The sequence below is a fragment of the Hyalella azteca genome, unplaced genomic scaffold (genome assembly GCF_000764305.2).
Source record: "Hyalella azteca isolate HAZT.00-mixed unplaced genomic scaffold, Hazt_2.0.2 contig11722, whole genome shotgun sequence".
Taxonomy (NCBI): Eukaryota; Metazoa; Arthropoda; class Malacostraca; order Amphipoda; family Hyalellidae; genus Hyalella; species Hyalella azteca.
In genome coordinates, this window is record NW_025941708.1 from 214299 (window position 1) to 229811 (window position 15513).

General features: G+C 40.9%; 1 protein-coding gene across 1 annotated transcript in view; it reads left to right on the forward strand.

Annotated features, from left to right (window-relative positions):
- Window positions 1-4014: 4014 nt before the first annotated feature.
- LOC108672402 (homeobox protein caupolican-like) overlaps window positions 4015-15513 on the forward strand; it is a 14864-nt gene continuing 3365 nt past the window's right edge. The window contains exon 1 of the mRNA XM_018160046.2: window positions 4015-4106. Within this exon, the coding sequence (XP_018015535.1) occupies window positions 4030-4106 (77 nt within the window). The 5' untranslated portion in view covers window positions 4015-4029. The remainder of the gene's footprint in view (window positions 4107-15513) is intronic.

The following is a 15513-nucleotide window of genomic DNA, read 5'->3' on the forward strand; positions in this document are numbered from 1 at the left end:
CAAATCTATATCTATATATATATATATATTGTCGCAATAAGCTCTTTGACTTTTTCTTGTAAAAGTGAAGCCAAATTGTTAAATACAAGAGAACTGTTTCAGTGTGAAAGTTATAAGCTAAACCACATCCGCACACTGATGTGTTTAATAGCATAAAAATAAGTATTATTATCTCCCTGAACTAACTTCTGGGCTTACGGGATCCCAAACAGAAGGGACAATTTAAGATCAATGCTTCATTTATAATTCAGTGCGGCTGAGGAGCATCACTGCAGTATCGCGTTAATTAGGCAACCGTCACTCACAAAGCCACGCTGTCTAACCCATTCGTCAGTAATGAGGGACCTGATTGAGGCCCATAAACGCGTCCCATTGTATTCGGAAGCGTCCCTAAAATAACCTGCCATCTGTGCCACATCGGGGCCGCTTCAAGCTTCCTGATTGACACAAGTGCGCGTCCCGCCGGAGGCTCCCATTGAGAAAAGTTCGGCGTCGGTGGAAGCCTGGCTTGTTGCGTTCAGAACGTTGGCTTACAAACCGCAATAAACAACGTGGGCTGCAAGACAGTGAATTAGGTTTCCATCTCTGGCTGCTGTTAGTGTTGGTCTCCAATTGTGGTGTTAGGTGGTTTTTAATTTATTATTTTGCAGTGTTAGAGAAACCTATTTATTTTTAAAAATTACTTTTAACGAGTGATAACATATGTATTCGACCTATCGTTAGAGACTTTTATTCAAAACCTAAAATTTTCAGCATTTGTCGATATAAATAAACATTTAAATGTTAATCAAACTCGAAAATTTCTTGCATTAGGCAGCCTGCGGTGAAGAGAGTGTGTGATAAATCCCCCGCGTTATAGGCTCGGTGCTCGCAAGCCTCGCTCCATTGATCCACTTGGAATAATTATAGCGGTGGATCGCGACGAGATTTATTAGCGAACTATAAGAGTTACCCCTTCCCTGTGCACTGCTGCGTCATCCTGCGGCGATACTCTCGGCCGCGCCACCTGGCCTAGCAATGCACACGCGCGATATATGACAGGGAAACCTCAGAAAAAAGGGAAAAGCTTTTCGTAAATGTGAAAAGAAAAATTATGACCCATGGCTGGAATAGCACCATGTAAAAATTCGTGCTTTAGGGAAAACTGAGTCAAGATTATTGGTGCATGAATACAACTGAGTTTTCGTTAGATTATAATATAAACTGAGTTTATAACTAATAGCATAAAAAACTTGAAAAACGATTTTTCACCTCGAGTCATGTAGGAAAGAGTTCGTCATAAGAAATTTGAACGACGGGAGTTCTACTGAAAAAAATATAAAGTTGTTAGATTTAATAATGCAATAGGCCTGCCATATATAACGTCGGTTAACAACTTTCAGAAAATAGAAACAAATTTGATAACAGTTGACCAAATTTCAGAAAAGCGAACAAATGTTCCGAAACAAATGTTCAGAACATCGGAAAAAATGTCAGAAAACAATTAAGGCAGAATACAAAGAATCCAATGACCTTGCGTTTCGACATTGTACTGTTAACCCTATTTTACTGCAAAGAATAACAAAATAACTGCGAGTCTGTGAAATATATTGTATTGGAAATAATAAATTGCTCAATCCACCACCATCTGAAGACGAATTTTATTTAACTCGTCAGTAGTTTGCGAAATGAACTGCTCGGGCAGAGGAATATCAATGAAAGTCGATTAGTTGACACATTGCTGTGACAGACTCATTGTTTTCGCTCAGCTAAAGGAAGGAATCAGTTGTAAACCATAAAAATTTTGCTCTAGACGCATGCGAACTCCCAGAAATACCTGGAATTGTGTTGGCTGTTTGGTTCATTCCCCAAATAAAATTCCCCCAAAATATAAAAAAAGATGATAATATTAAGTGTTCATGCGATAGAGTAGACTACAAAATTACCCTTGAGGAATGTGAAATGTTAACGCAATCTCATGAAGGATACACCGAATACTAGATGTTCACCAAATACGAGGAGATGTTCACCTAATACGAGGAGATGTTGACCGAATACAAGGAGATGTTCACCTAATACAAGGAGATGTTCACCTAATACAAGGAGATGTTCACCTAATACAAGAAGATGTTCAACTAATACAAGAAGATGTTCACCGAATACAAGGAGATGTTCACCGGATACAAGGAGATGTTCACCGAATACAAGGAGATGTTCACCGAATACAAGGAGATGTTCACCGAATACAAGGAGATATCACTGAACACCCCGCGCGATGTCGACCGCCGTATACCGTATAGACACGTCAAGCCGCGGTATTCAAATTAGAAGTGATGCCACACGGGAGGGTTCGCCGCGTAATGTAAACATTTATTCACACGTAAAATAGGTTTGGATTAGTTTGAAGGCAAGTGCTCGGGTTTATTGTCAGATTGAAATGATAAGCGTCGGTTTAAGTAGAGCAGTTGTGAATAGAAGAGAATGCAAAGTGGGTGTTAAGGTGTAATAGAAAGGTTTCATGTTCTGCGGGATTTGCTTGCACTTCTATGAATATGGATGGGATAAGTGATCGAGCTGAGCTCCAGGAAGCTCAGAGCTTAGCAAAAGGTCTTATTTCCTCTATATTGTTGTTATTTAATATAAATAATGTTCTCGGAAATTCTGCTGAAATACAATTGTGATTGTGGTGGGTGTGTGATAGCCACATGCTACTCTTACGCAATATAAGCGTTTTGAAATTAATTAGTATAACAATTAGCAATTATTTACAATCAATTATTCTCTGGAAATTACCTCCCGAAAAAAATAAATCCCCAAAAATTAAAAAAAAAAAAACATGAGCTAACAACACTCATTTTCATGCAGCGCTCTACATGTAACAATAATAGAAAACGTCGGAGCATTAAATGGTGCACTGCAACGGAGCTTGTAACAATGATCTAACGAGAAGAAGTTATCGCTACAACTTATGCTGAAGTGTCGTTCAAACTCACTAAAAATACTTCCAAAGTTTCAAGATTGAAAACTATGACAATAATGAAATGGTAAGTATTGAAGGCAATGCAAGTTATGAATGGTCAAGAGATCATTGTCGATAAGAGTAAAAACAGGGATTGAGCATTCTGAAAATCCTACATTTTGTAGTATAATAAAATGATGTTACAGTAATTTTTTACTGTTATTATGATTAAAAATTTAGTGTTATACTAGTTCCTCATGTACGTTGGATGCGTTTCACAAAAGACTGATTGCAATCACAAAAACATTATTAGCAAAGCCGTCGGCTACCTAATATGTAAAGCAATCATTTATCATCGAAGACTCACGCAATGATAGCTCCTCCCCAGCAATCGCTCTCGTGAGAGATCAAGCGTCCCGCGTAAGCACGACGCTCGTTTGCCGGATGCTTGGCATTTTGCGTATACGCTCTCATAATGAGCGGTCATCCGTCGTGCTGACGCGTGCGCGCGGGGAGCGTAAAAAGAAGCGTAAAAAGACACGAGAGAGTGCGTGCAAGGCAAAAAGGAATATTCAGTGCGAGAAAAAATTATCTGTTTACCTAGTGATGCACGTGATTATGTATAAGCGTGGGTGGGTGGGTGGGGACCAATGTAACTTGTAATTGGTATAATTGGTTATATAAAAAACATTGCTATAATTGGTTATTCAGAAAATATCATAAAATAACAATTTTAAGATAAATTGATATATCGAGGTAAAGGTCAAGTATTTAGGTACACATAAAAGATAAATGATATAAATAGGTATTGATACAAGCTACATTATAAATTTATAAGAGAAATAATGAATTGTCGATATGATATAATTTAAAATTATTAATTAGTTATAAACGCTTGAAGAACTTTCGGTGCATAAATAATCTATAGTTAATGCTTTGGTAATCGCTTTATTTGATGCATACAAAAAATTTCGAAATTTATTTTGCCGACTATCTTCATGAAGTTGATGTTTGTGTTGTGCCCTCACACGTAATTTGTTGTTTGATGTTTGTGCTCTGATAAGTAGTTAAAGGACGGCTCGGCGGGCGACATGTCGATGTACGGCAGCAGCCTGGGCGCATCACCCGCAGGCTACTACCCCTACGACCCAACCTTCGCAGCTTACGGGTATGTTCACATTAGTAAATTATATTATAATTCTTAACATTCATGAGAGATTAACGTTCATATTGTTTATAAAGATCCTTTTTTCATGTTCATTAACATATAAATGTTCGAGTATGTTCAAAATACATTATATTCAAATTATTGAGATGTTCGTGCGACTAACGTCCATACTGCTTATGGAGACTTTAGTTCATCTTCCATAACATGTAGACTCCAATTCATGTCGATTGAATACACCTTAAGTTTAGAGAAATAACAAAGGTCGCTAGGATAATCTCCTGTAATTATTAGGAAAAAACAGTCTTCAGTATTCAGCGTTTTACGAGATAAGAAGGGCCTAATTTATCATCGAAAACTTGCATTTTTATGATTTTTAGTGCCGTGGCTCGTTACTTGGCACTTTACATGGCATATTACCTGGTACGTTACTATTAGCACGTTATGTGGCACGTACGTTTTTTGCGTGTAACTTGACATACAACCTGTAACGTTACATGGTACCTAACGTGGTAAGTTACGAATTTTGCACGGTACTTGCACGTTACTTAGCTTGTTACGTATACACTGCAGTTGTATATACGTGCATATATTATCGCTGCGTGGCAACTTAGACCTGCAGAGCGCTCGCGGTTCACTCTTTTATGGAAGATCTAATTAGCAAAACGGATTCCGGAGCACAAAGTTCGGAAGCTCTCGCTCTTCCTCTCGACGAATTTCCTCTCGCATCCTTTGAATATTTATGACTTAGTCTAATCGAGTTTGTTGGAGAGGACTCGGTTCCACGGGCGTCCACAGGCTAAAAGCTAGGTCGCGATCTCCATAGGTTTGACTTGCACGAAAGAATCTTGAACTATCGCCTCTTGGGAGCGAGCGACATCGCGCCCGAAAATTAATCCGGCTACTTTATAAGGAAACTGAAATAAAGTGTCAGGTTATACGGGTTAAATGGCCGTCGTAGCAATAAGATGCGTTAGTGTGATTTGGATTGAAACGGTTTGTATGTTGACCACATTGTGGGATATATATGGCGAGAAAATTGGATTTTGTGTTGGTTTTCAGCTTATAGGTGGAATTAATTATGATGGGTGTGTACATTGCATTGGTAGAATCAAGCATCAAAATATTTAGACGCTTAAAGGTGCTAAAAAATATATGAACGAATATTTGATTGTATGGTCAATTTCATATCCGAACCAGCCAACATAAATTAATAAGTGAAATAAAAATTAACCAACTAGTGAAATGACTACAAAGAGGGCGATATAACTATAAGAACTAATACTAGAGACTTTATGATAAACGAAGTTCTTTGTCTGCTGATCGAGGCCAATTTAATTCACACGGAAATAGAAGATAGCATTCGGGACGCAAAACAGGAGGCGCAGACGTTACGATACACGCACGCCCGATGCGTACCTCTTGCAAGCAGCCCCGGGCGACTGCACAATGTGATATGTGCAGGGCACATATTGACCATGCGATGCTCATAACATTCTGAAAACAATCTTACGGTGATGGGTGGAATAAATGCTGAAATATTTACTATCATCATGTATCATACTATAAATAGATGTCATACGGAACGCAAACTCATTATAGGTGGACGCTTCGATATACGATAGAATGCCGAAACGCTTTGATTCAGGTTGATTCATTATGAACATGGTGATTTCTGATTTGAAAGCTCATTAAAAATAGAACTAGTATTTTATTATTACAATATAAATTTTATTGGAAAAGACTTTGCCGGATTTTTTATTTTCGTTTCACTTAGTTTTAAAGGTGAGTTCATAGGGCTACACAAAAGGCGAATACATATCACAAAAAATATCATTTCTCTTCGTATCACAAAAGAAAGAGAAAATTTCAAGGATAGCAGCAATGGCAGTTCAACAAGGCAATGTATTTGCATGGTCGATGTTGAACTGAAAAGAGGATTCAAAATTTGGCTTCCAACATATGGCAAGTTATGAATACGAACATGCACATGAGAAACGATTTTGAAATATTTTCATGGCAAGACAACAAATGTAGCCAGATACGCTAACACTATACGCCAATGTAATTATCATATTATGTACTTGAGTATGTACAAATAATTGGAGGGTTAAGAGTTATAACATTATTATGAGCGTATTTATTCATGAGGCAGCATTTAACACTGTCAACTAGTCCAACTATCATATCCAAAAACCCTGCCTACCAGTACAACTATCACGTCCTACAACACTGCCTACCAGTACAACTATCACTTCCTACAACCCTGCCTACTAGTACAACTATCACTTCCTACAACCCTGCCTACTTGTACAACTATCACTTCCTATAACCCTGCCTACTTGTACAACTATCACTTCCTTCAACGCTGCCTACTAGTACAACTATCACTTCTTACAGCACTGCCTACTAGTACAACTATCACTTCCTACAACCCTGCCTACTTGTACAACTATCACTTCCTTCAACCCTGCCTACTAGTACAACTATCACTTCCTACAACCCTGCCTACTAGTACAACTATCACTTCCTACAACCCTGCCTACTAGTACAACTATCACTTCCTACAACCCTGCCTACTAGTACAACTATCACTTCCTACAACCCTGCCTACTAGTACAACTATCACTTCCTACAACACTGCCTACTAGTACAACTATCACTTCCTACAGCACTGCCTACCAGTACAACTATCACTTCCTACAACACTGCCTACTAGTACAACTATCACTTCCTACAACCCTGCCCACCAGTACAACTATCACTTCCTACAACACTACCTACTAGTACAACTATCATGTATCCAGCGAAGCCATGTAGGAGCAGCAACGCTCGCATGTCATGCATGTCTAGCTGGTGTTCGCGTTCTCAGCAGGTAAGGAATAAAACCCTTTTCAATGACCTATATGAGAACTCACTCTATTTCATAATTTAACTCAATTAACATTCCCTATGCCGCATCGCCCTTTTCATTTGGGCAAGCATTGCCGAGCAAGATAATATCAATATTTTGATTAATAAAAATGTTGAATTTGGTTGGCCAATTACTTTTGATGCAGAGAGATATTTTTTGCAGTAAGTATTGATGTTTTATAAAAAAATTAAAATTTTTGAATAAATGAAACCGCTTAAGAAATTATGAAATAATTTTATAATGATTTATTTAATCGCGGAATTTGCTCATATCATTTACAATATGAATGCTGTTACGATAAACAAGGTGCAATTAGAGGCCGCTGCATAAGTAATTTCGATAAAATATAGTGCGAAAAAAATTCCAAATTTATGAAAGAAACTTTCATTACATGAAGACTCAATCGTGAGAAAATTGGTATAAACTCAAGCATTGTGGCTCCCAGATGATGTGAACGCAGGAAAAAACTCAAAACTGCACCACAAGCCGCCAGGAGACGATGAGAATATCAGCAAGAAAAACGCGGAACAGGAGGAGGAGAAGGGGAAGAAGACGAGGGTAAGGGAGGAAGTGAGGGGGCAGAGGGTATGAGCAGGGGGGTTGTAGTTGTAACAGCGAAAAGGTGGAGCCAATTAACGCATTGCTCGAGAAGGATGGCAAAGAGGCGGGCGCTCGAGATAGCCGTGCAGGGGAGATCGAGCGACAGCGCTCGCCGTAATGAATTGAATCTGAACGAGCCAAGTCGTGCCTGCCAAGCCTGGCGTGCTGACATCCGTAGAGTTTGACTACTTCTTGTCGTTGCCTTTATCTAGATTACTAACAGCCCAGAACTGTTTTCCTATAATTAAGTTTGTTCCCTGATTTCACGTATTAAGGGAATTTTGATTTAATAGTAATAGGTCGATGTTTGAAATTCAATCCGCCAGAGTTCAGGAATTCAGTCTTATCTCTAACTACCATCGATATATAATCGGATAAAACAACCGTGAAATAAATTATGCTTCGAGTTTCAAAGCTTTAACTATTTATTAAATTATAAAAGACAGATGGCACGTAATACGCGAGGAATCATATCAGGGCATGCACGCTGCCAGGAAGGATGATGTATAGAGTTCAGGATCACGATCTTCTTCAGTTCCAAAGGTGTTTAGTCTATCTGGTGTCTGAAGGGTATTTTCCTGGTTGCCAGCGGCCGCAGACACGCGGCAAGCATTTGCTGAGTAGTTTTGACCTTGAAGAGTTAATTGTTCCGCAAATAACACCTCAAATTATGTCTTTCCGGGGAAAAAATTGATTAGATTGAATGTCAACTGAATTGGGAATTGGATTGTACGGAAGTTCGGCAAACTTATGGTATTCGCGGCCTCATTCCCTGATATAATTTAGTGAAATAAAAAAGCAAGGCCATTCAGGTACCGAAACCATAAGCTTCTTAGGCATGTCCCATGCCGCACCGAAGGCCGTTCGCTTGCCTAACGTCTAAAGGAAGTATATGGCTGCTGAAGGTCGGCCAATGTGCGGCCGTCGATAATATGGCTTAAATGTTCACCCTGGTATGAAGTTCATCAGTTATCCGGTTAAGATACTCAATGAGGACCATATGAGACGGCAGGACTGGAAAAAACTCTGAATTGCTGCAAAATCCTCTATTCATAGGAGCCTCTGTATTCTATTAAATTTACAAGTAAATGCCAAGCATTTTAAGTGGTGGGAATTGCCGAGAAATTGAAATCCAGGTAAACGATACTGAAGCATCACTAATTTCATGTTTATTTTAACATTAGAACAACGTAATTTCAAAGTGAGATGCTAGGTAGGATTAGGATCGATATATGATCATTAATTGTCAGTCGAGTTGAGTATTCAGTCGCTGCAGCAGAGACACTGAGGATGCAGACGCTGCAGCAAGACACTGAGGATGCAGGCGCTGCAGCAGAGACACTGAGGATGCAGACGCTGCAGCAGAGACACTGAGGATGCAGGCGCTGCAGCAGAGACACTGAGGATGCAGGCGCTGCAGCAGAGACACTGAGGATGCAGACGCTGCAGCAGAGACACTGAGGTCGTTGAACACTGCAGGCCGTCGCCGGCTTCCTGGAAGGCTCAGCTGCAGGCCCGGGGCGCCGGCTCCTCGGAAGTCGTGTTGCTAACCAACAATTTACGCCGCTGCTCTTCTATGGCAACGCGCGTCTCGCTGCGCCTATTTTGTTCTCACTAAATGAAGCATAAATGTTTGCATTGTTCCGAAATACCTAAAACCATGGTGATTTATTTGATGGCTATTGATAGGTGTAGGAGGAAGACGAACGAGCGAGTCACTTGAATAACTGTATTGTAAAATGGGATTGTAAATTAAATGTAACTATATGTGATATATGAAATTGATTATCGTATAATATTTGGTGTAAAATGAGAAGCAATTCAATGAAACTTGTACTGTAGAAACGGGACGACTCTTAAGTAATACTAAAATTTCAATTAAATGTTGCATCCGCCGTTTGGGGGTAAAATTTTACCTTTCATATACAAGATTATAAGGCGAAATTGTACTTGCAGTATCCACCTTTGGGGGCTGAAATTGCACCTGATGTATGTATACCAGGTTTCAAGGTCGAAATTGTACTTGTTTCATACCACGTTTTGAGGGCAAAAATGTGCCTTATGTACATTGCTATTGTTTGTGATATTATGGTGCATGTTATACACACCTATGCGTGGATAAATTGTAACAGTTGGATACTACGTTTGGGTGATGATATTGTGCCTGAATGTTAATAGTTCTGTGACTTTGAATGGAAATACAACAACACAATTGAATACGCCGTAAATATCTTAATTTTGCAGAAAAACGTGGAATTACCCTTGTAGATATAGAAGCCATTGTTTGCAATGTTTATATTTCAACGCACTATAACGGTGCATTATTGAAAGTTGTATTTGCATGAAAGATTATTTTCCGTTATTAATGCCGACCACGAGGCGAATAGAGCGCGTGATGAATGCAAGCCGAGACCTGCTAGCGCCTGAGGAGTTTTGAGTTTGAACTGCAGCTCGCTGTGTCGGGACGCGACGGCAAATACAAGAGAGTCTATGTTCAAAAACATTTTCAAGATGGAATGAGATCCTAGAGTGAGTGAGAGTGCAACAGTTAAGTGAGAGTGACATGGAGTGAGAGTGGCGCGAGAGTGCGGATGAAATGGAGTGATAGTTATACTGGAGTGAGAGTGACATAATAGTGAGAGGGGCATGAGTGGCTGTGCCGCGGAGTGATAGTTACAAAAGAGTGAGAGGGACACAATAGTGAGAGTACTGCTAGATTGAGTGAGGATTTAATTGAGTGATGCTGGAGGTGCAGCGGCTAAGTGACACATAGAGTGAGTGATGTTGAAGTCGAAATATACAGAACACTGAAGGTAATTAGTATACTGTGCTCAGGTTGATATGCAGTTCTGCCACATTATACTCGTAGAAAATTCAGGAGAGCATCATTAAAGATTTTTGGTTACTACTCGTTTCGAATCTTGAAATCATTGAGTACAATATAAAGAAGATGCCAAAAGAAGAAGCTGTATACTGTATAATTACCAAGAATAAATAATATGAGCAAGTACCATCATGCCCAAGCAAGTATTGGCAAGAAATATCAAGGGGACTCATAGAGCCGAGGGTCGGGACGTCCTCGCAGGATCATCGCTCACAGGCAATTAATTTCAGCGAAGTGCAAGCCCTCACCCGAGAAAATGCACCCGCGATCGTAAATAAGGCGCCCATTATCCAGTTGTCTTTATTATTAGGTTTCCATTAGAACAAAGCCAAACTCGGAGGCCAAGTAATGGCAGCGGACATCCGACCATACTCGGCCATTAGGACGCGAGGGATCCTGAGTGACAGGGAGGCCTGATTTTGGCCATCGGCACAGCAGCGGTGGTCAATGCTGTGGATGCCAGTGTTCTGTGGCCAGTGCTGTAGTGGCCAATGCTGTGATGGCCAGTGCTGTAGTGACTAATGCTGCGGTGGTCAATGGTGCAGTGGCCAGTGCTGCGATGGACTGGCGAGTATAGTAATTTATACGCGACTTCAATTTGATTTAGTAAAATTAACCGACTGCACTGTAACGCTGCAGTTACACTATAACGCGTAACCGGTGAGATTTTCATCATACGGTCTCATCATGGAGGATACCGGTAAAACTGAATATGTATGTGTTATATGAGTTTGAAGCATCTCATTACATTTATTTCTACCACAAACTAACTCAAGTCTGAAAAAGAGAATCCACAATCCAGAAAAATTTAAGTTAAGGAAGGTTCTCATTTGATACTCTCATTTGAAACTTTACTGTTACTTCTAGAAATCGTCCTCAACACTTATTTTTGTACATAGTTGTCTTTCAAATGAAGCCTAAATGAAATTTTATACCATCTAACAATAACAGTAAAGTTGAGTACGAAAACTGAAGGGAAGCTGCAGCTGCGCAACTTGATTTCGACTTGGACGCGACTTTCTGACTTGGCCACAAGGCGGCCGGACCGATGAAGTTTGCGGGCGGAACAGCCGGCCCAGGCGCCGTGAAATTGAAATGCAAACGAGCCGCAATCCTTGGAAGCCATCCTGGTCGCTTTGAATTAACCAGTATTTGGTAATTGTGGTCATCTGTAAATTTTGCATTCTGTGATTTTGCTTAAATGGGGCTCAAGAATTGATCTGTTGTTGACATGAACTTTTTGCTAATGGTTATAAAAACAAATGTAGCTCAGTAGTAGAAACTTGGAGTAGTTCTCAAAGTTTCATTTAAATTAACTTTACGGATCAAAATTTAGAGTCAGATTGATTCCTTGATATTAGTTTAATGGTGTGGACAAGGTTTGGTCTTGGTTTTGTCTTCAAATAAAGAAATAGAGACAACTGCAGCGTCGCCAGCGTAATCGCACGTAAGCTATGCCCGGTCGCCCCGGGTTGTTCTGAAGTACCGTAGATAAAGAAATACACTTGAACTTCTGCTGACAAAGAAATATAATTAACTATATTGCAAAGTACTTGACATGTATAATTGGAAATAATCATTAAATAGCCAAATGAGAAAATAATTACAATAAATGAAGAATCTACTTAGGAGGCTGAAGCAAAGTAATACAGAGTTAAATTAGTGAGGAGGATTAGCCCAGTGAGAGTTTAATAATTTATTAAATCATGCTGTTAGTTAGAATTAGTGATAGTTGCGAAAAAACAAGGTAAAGCCTGAATATGAATAAACTGGGCCAATGAAGTGAATGACATGCAAATGATGTCGATGAATAAGGCGAAATTAAGGCAAGAACTCGCTGGCAAAACCGTCGACTGCCAATGCAACTCTCTTTTCAACCTCGTACTAAATGAAGGTAGAGCGGGTAGTAAACTCTTTCTTTATCTTAAGAAAGATGGAAATTTTTAATATAATTTTTAACATTTGAATTTTCAAAAAATATTTATCAATTTAATTTAAAATATTAAATCAACTTGCACAAATGTGAATATAAAATTTAAACGGGATCAAATAAAGATGTTTAAACTGGGTGAATTTAAAAATATAGGTATTAATTTGTTGCCTGAATGCCACGCGACTGGATGGACGCTAGAATATATAAGTATCACATTATTAGAACCCCAGTGCAATTAAATTGTTTCAGATAAAACAATTGGCTAAAAAAACATCTTGAGTACCCTAAAGAATGAAAAGAGGAAATAGAATGCAAATTGTGAAATAGAGACTCTATATCTTTACTGCGGAGTTGCAGCACTTGAATCTATAAATAATACGACTATTTACTTCACAGGCGTCTGGCATGAAAAGTCAAACACGAATATCGTACATGCGTATTGATATAATTTCCTGCTTACACTATTTTATTTGAGCCTATTAGGTTGCAAGAGACAAATGTCAGAAAAATTAAAATGTGCACCTTCCATAGGCTGAGGCATTTTTGAAGTACAGCCTCGAGGCGCCGCAAGCTTGTTGGTCGTGAGGCATCAGCGATCATAATTAGATGCCTTCACCCAGCACGGCCGCGGCTGTTGTCAGCGTCTGGGCCGTCCAAACCCGAGCAGAGTTACGCGCGGCCGTCCAAACCCGAGCAGAGTTACGTGCGGCCGTCCAAACCCGAACAGAGTTACGCGCGGCCGTCCAAACCCGAGCAGAGTTACGCGTGGCCGTCCAAACCCGAACAGAGTTACGCGCGGCCGTTCAAACCCGAGCAGAGTTACGCGTGGCCGTCCAAACCCGAGCAGAGTTACGCGTGACCGTCCAAACCACAGAGTTGTGGGCGTTTGATGACTTTCAGTTTTAATAGTGAGGTCTCAATGTCTAAGTTCAAAGTCCGCAATAAATTGTCGCGCTGTGCATATGTGCGAAATGAAGATGCACTTGCAACGATGCAGGTGAAGGCGCGACGGGTTACGTCGGGATGCAAAATTTAAGTATCTGGAATATATTTTCGGCTCTCCAATGTTTGGTATTAATCGTTCACTCATTGAAGGGTTTAATTGCAGGAATTTATGCAGGTATTCAAATAATCACTTGAGTGACTATTTGATAAAAATAGTTTACACTGAAGAGTTATCGTTGAGTTAGCACTGTTTACAGTTTGCCCATCATTCGCAATATAATAAGCGTTGCAAAAAATACATCGCACTTCATTCACCGCTTGAATTCCGAAGTATTAGCAATGTACGGCGTATTTTGCCAATAATGCAATTAATTTGTTGCACACACGGCTTAAACTCGGCAAAATTACTTACTGCATACGTACGATGCACTTTATTTCTTGCTTAAATTGCACTATAGTTCGGACGATTAGCCTCGCAAAGCGTTCACTGCACTTCATTTATTAGCTGAAGTTAGTTTCGTGCGTCGGACGCTGCAAGCCCATGTGCAGGCTTGATGGCGATGCACTGCATGGAAGTGTCTTCATCACGCGCTGTCAGCGTAGATTTAATTTGCGAGGGACTTTATTAATTTCTCTTTGGAGCGACAGAAGCTTTCATTAGACGCGGGTGTCGGGCGCACCTGTTGCCTGCATAGCGGCCCGCAGTGCACCCGCCTGCGTCGGTTGCAGCATCTGCGGATTGCAACGAATCGTGGCAAAAGTGAAGTATAGGATTGAGGGGTTGAGAGGCCTGCAGAGTTAGGGGTTAAGTGGCCTGCAGAGTTAGGCTGTTAAGTGGCCTGCAGAGTATGGGTTGAGTGGCCTGCAGAGTATGGGGTTGAGTGGCCAGCAGAGTATGGGTTGTGTGGCCTGCAGAGTAAGGGGTTGAGTAGCCTGCAGAGTATGGGGTTGAGCAGCCTGCAGAGTATTGGGTTGAGTAGCCTGCAGAGTATGGGGTTGAGTAGCCTGCAGAGTATAGGGTAGAGATGCAGAGAGGTTGGTTCCCAGCAGTTAAGACTGCTGGTGCACATGGGGATTTATGAGGCAGCTGGAAGCAATTGTTCGCTGGCACATGACGTTTGATTATATGCGCGTAACTCGCATACCTGTAGCTAGTATTTCCCACAGCAGTTGCAAGGTCGTCGAAACAAACTGATGAGAAATCAATATTTTGCTTCACATTAAAAGAAAATTTCATCCAAATTAATCTCATTTATACCGTAGGGGTCTTAAACACAATCATAAATAAATATTTTTAATGTGTCAGGAAGCGAACAAATGGCAGCTCTTGAAGTGTAAATAAATGATTTGAAGATAGTTCACTAACATATTGCGGCATTTAATTAATGCACAATTTTGCTTAAAAGTGACTGCGCGATTCCGAGTTCCATAAAATATGAATGTTCATTTGCTATTATGTGTTCAAGTTTACAATATTTAATAAGTTTTTCTCCAGACCCAAGCGTCGTCATTGAATAGTTGTTTTCAGTGTGTAAATATTTCTAAGAACTATCAATATCGTCGCACTACAACCCACCTCCAACCTTTTCCCATTCATTGGAGCATCATTTTTTGGCCACAGCCGCGAGCACACTCTAATAAATCTACCCTCACTTGCCGAGACCCTCGTGCGAGACGAGCATCAGGCCTGAGGTGCGCGTGTACAGCTGCCCTCACTTGTCGAGACCCTCGTGCGAGACGAGCATCCGGCCTGAGGTGCGCGTGTACAGCAACCCTCACTTGCCGAGACCCTCGTGCGAGACGAGCATCAGGCCTGAGGTGTGCGTGTACAGCAACCCTCACTTGCCGAGACCCTCGTGCGAGACGAGCATCCGGCCTGAGGTGCGCGTGTACAGCAACCCTCACTTGCCGAGACCCTCGCGCGAGACGAGCATCAGGCCAGAGGTGCGCGTGTACAGCAACCCTCACTTGTCGAGACCCTCGTGCGAGACGAGCATCAGGCCTGAGGTGTGCGTGTACAGCTACCCTCACTTGTCGAGACCCTCGCGCGAGACGAGCATCCGGCCTGAGGTGCGCGTGTACAGCAACCCTCACTTGCCGAGACCCTCGTGCGAGACGAGCATCAGGCCTGAGG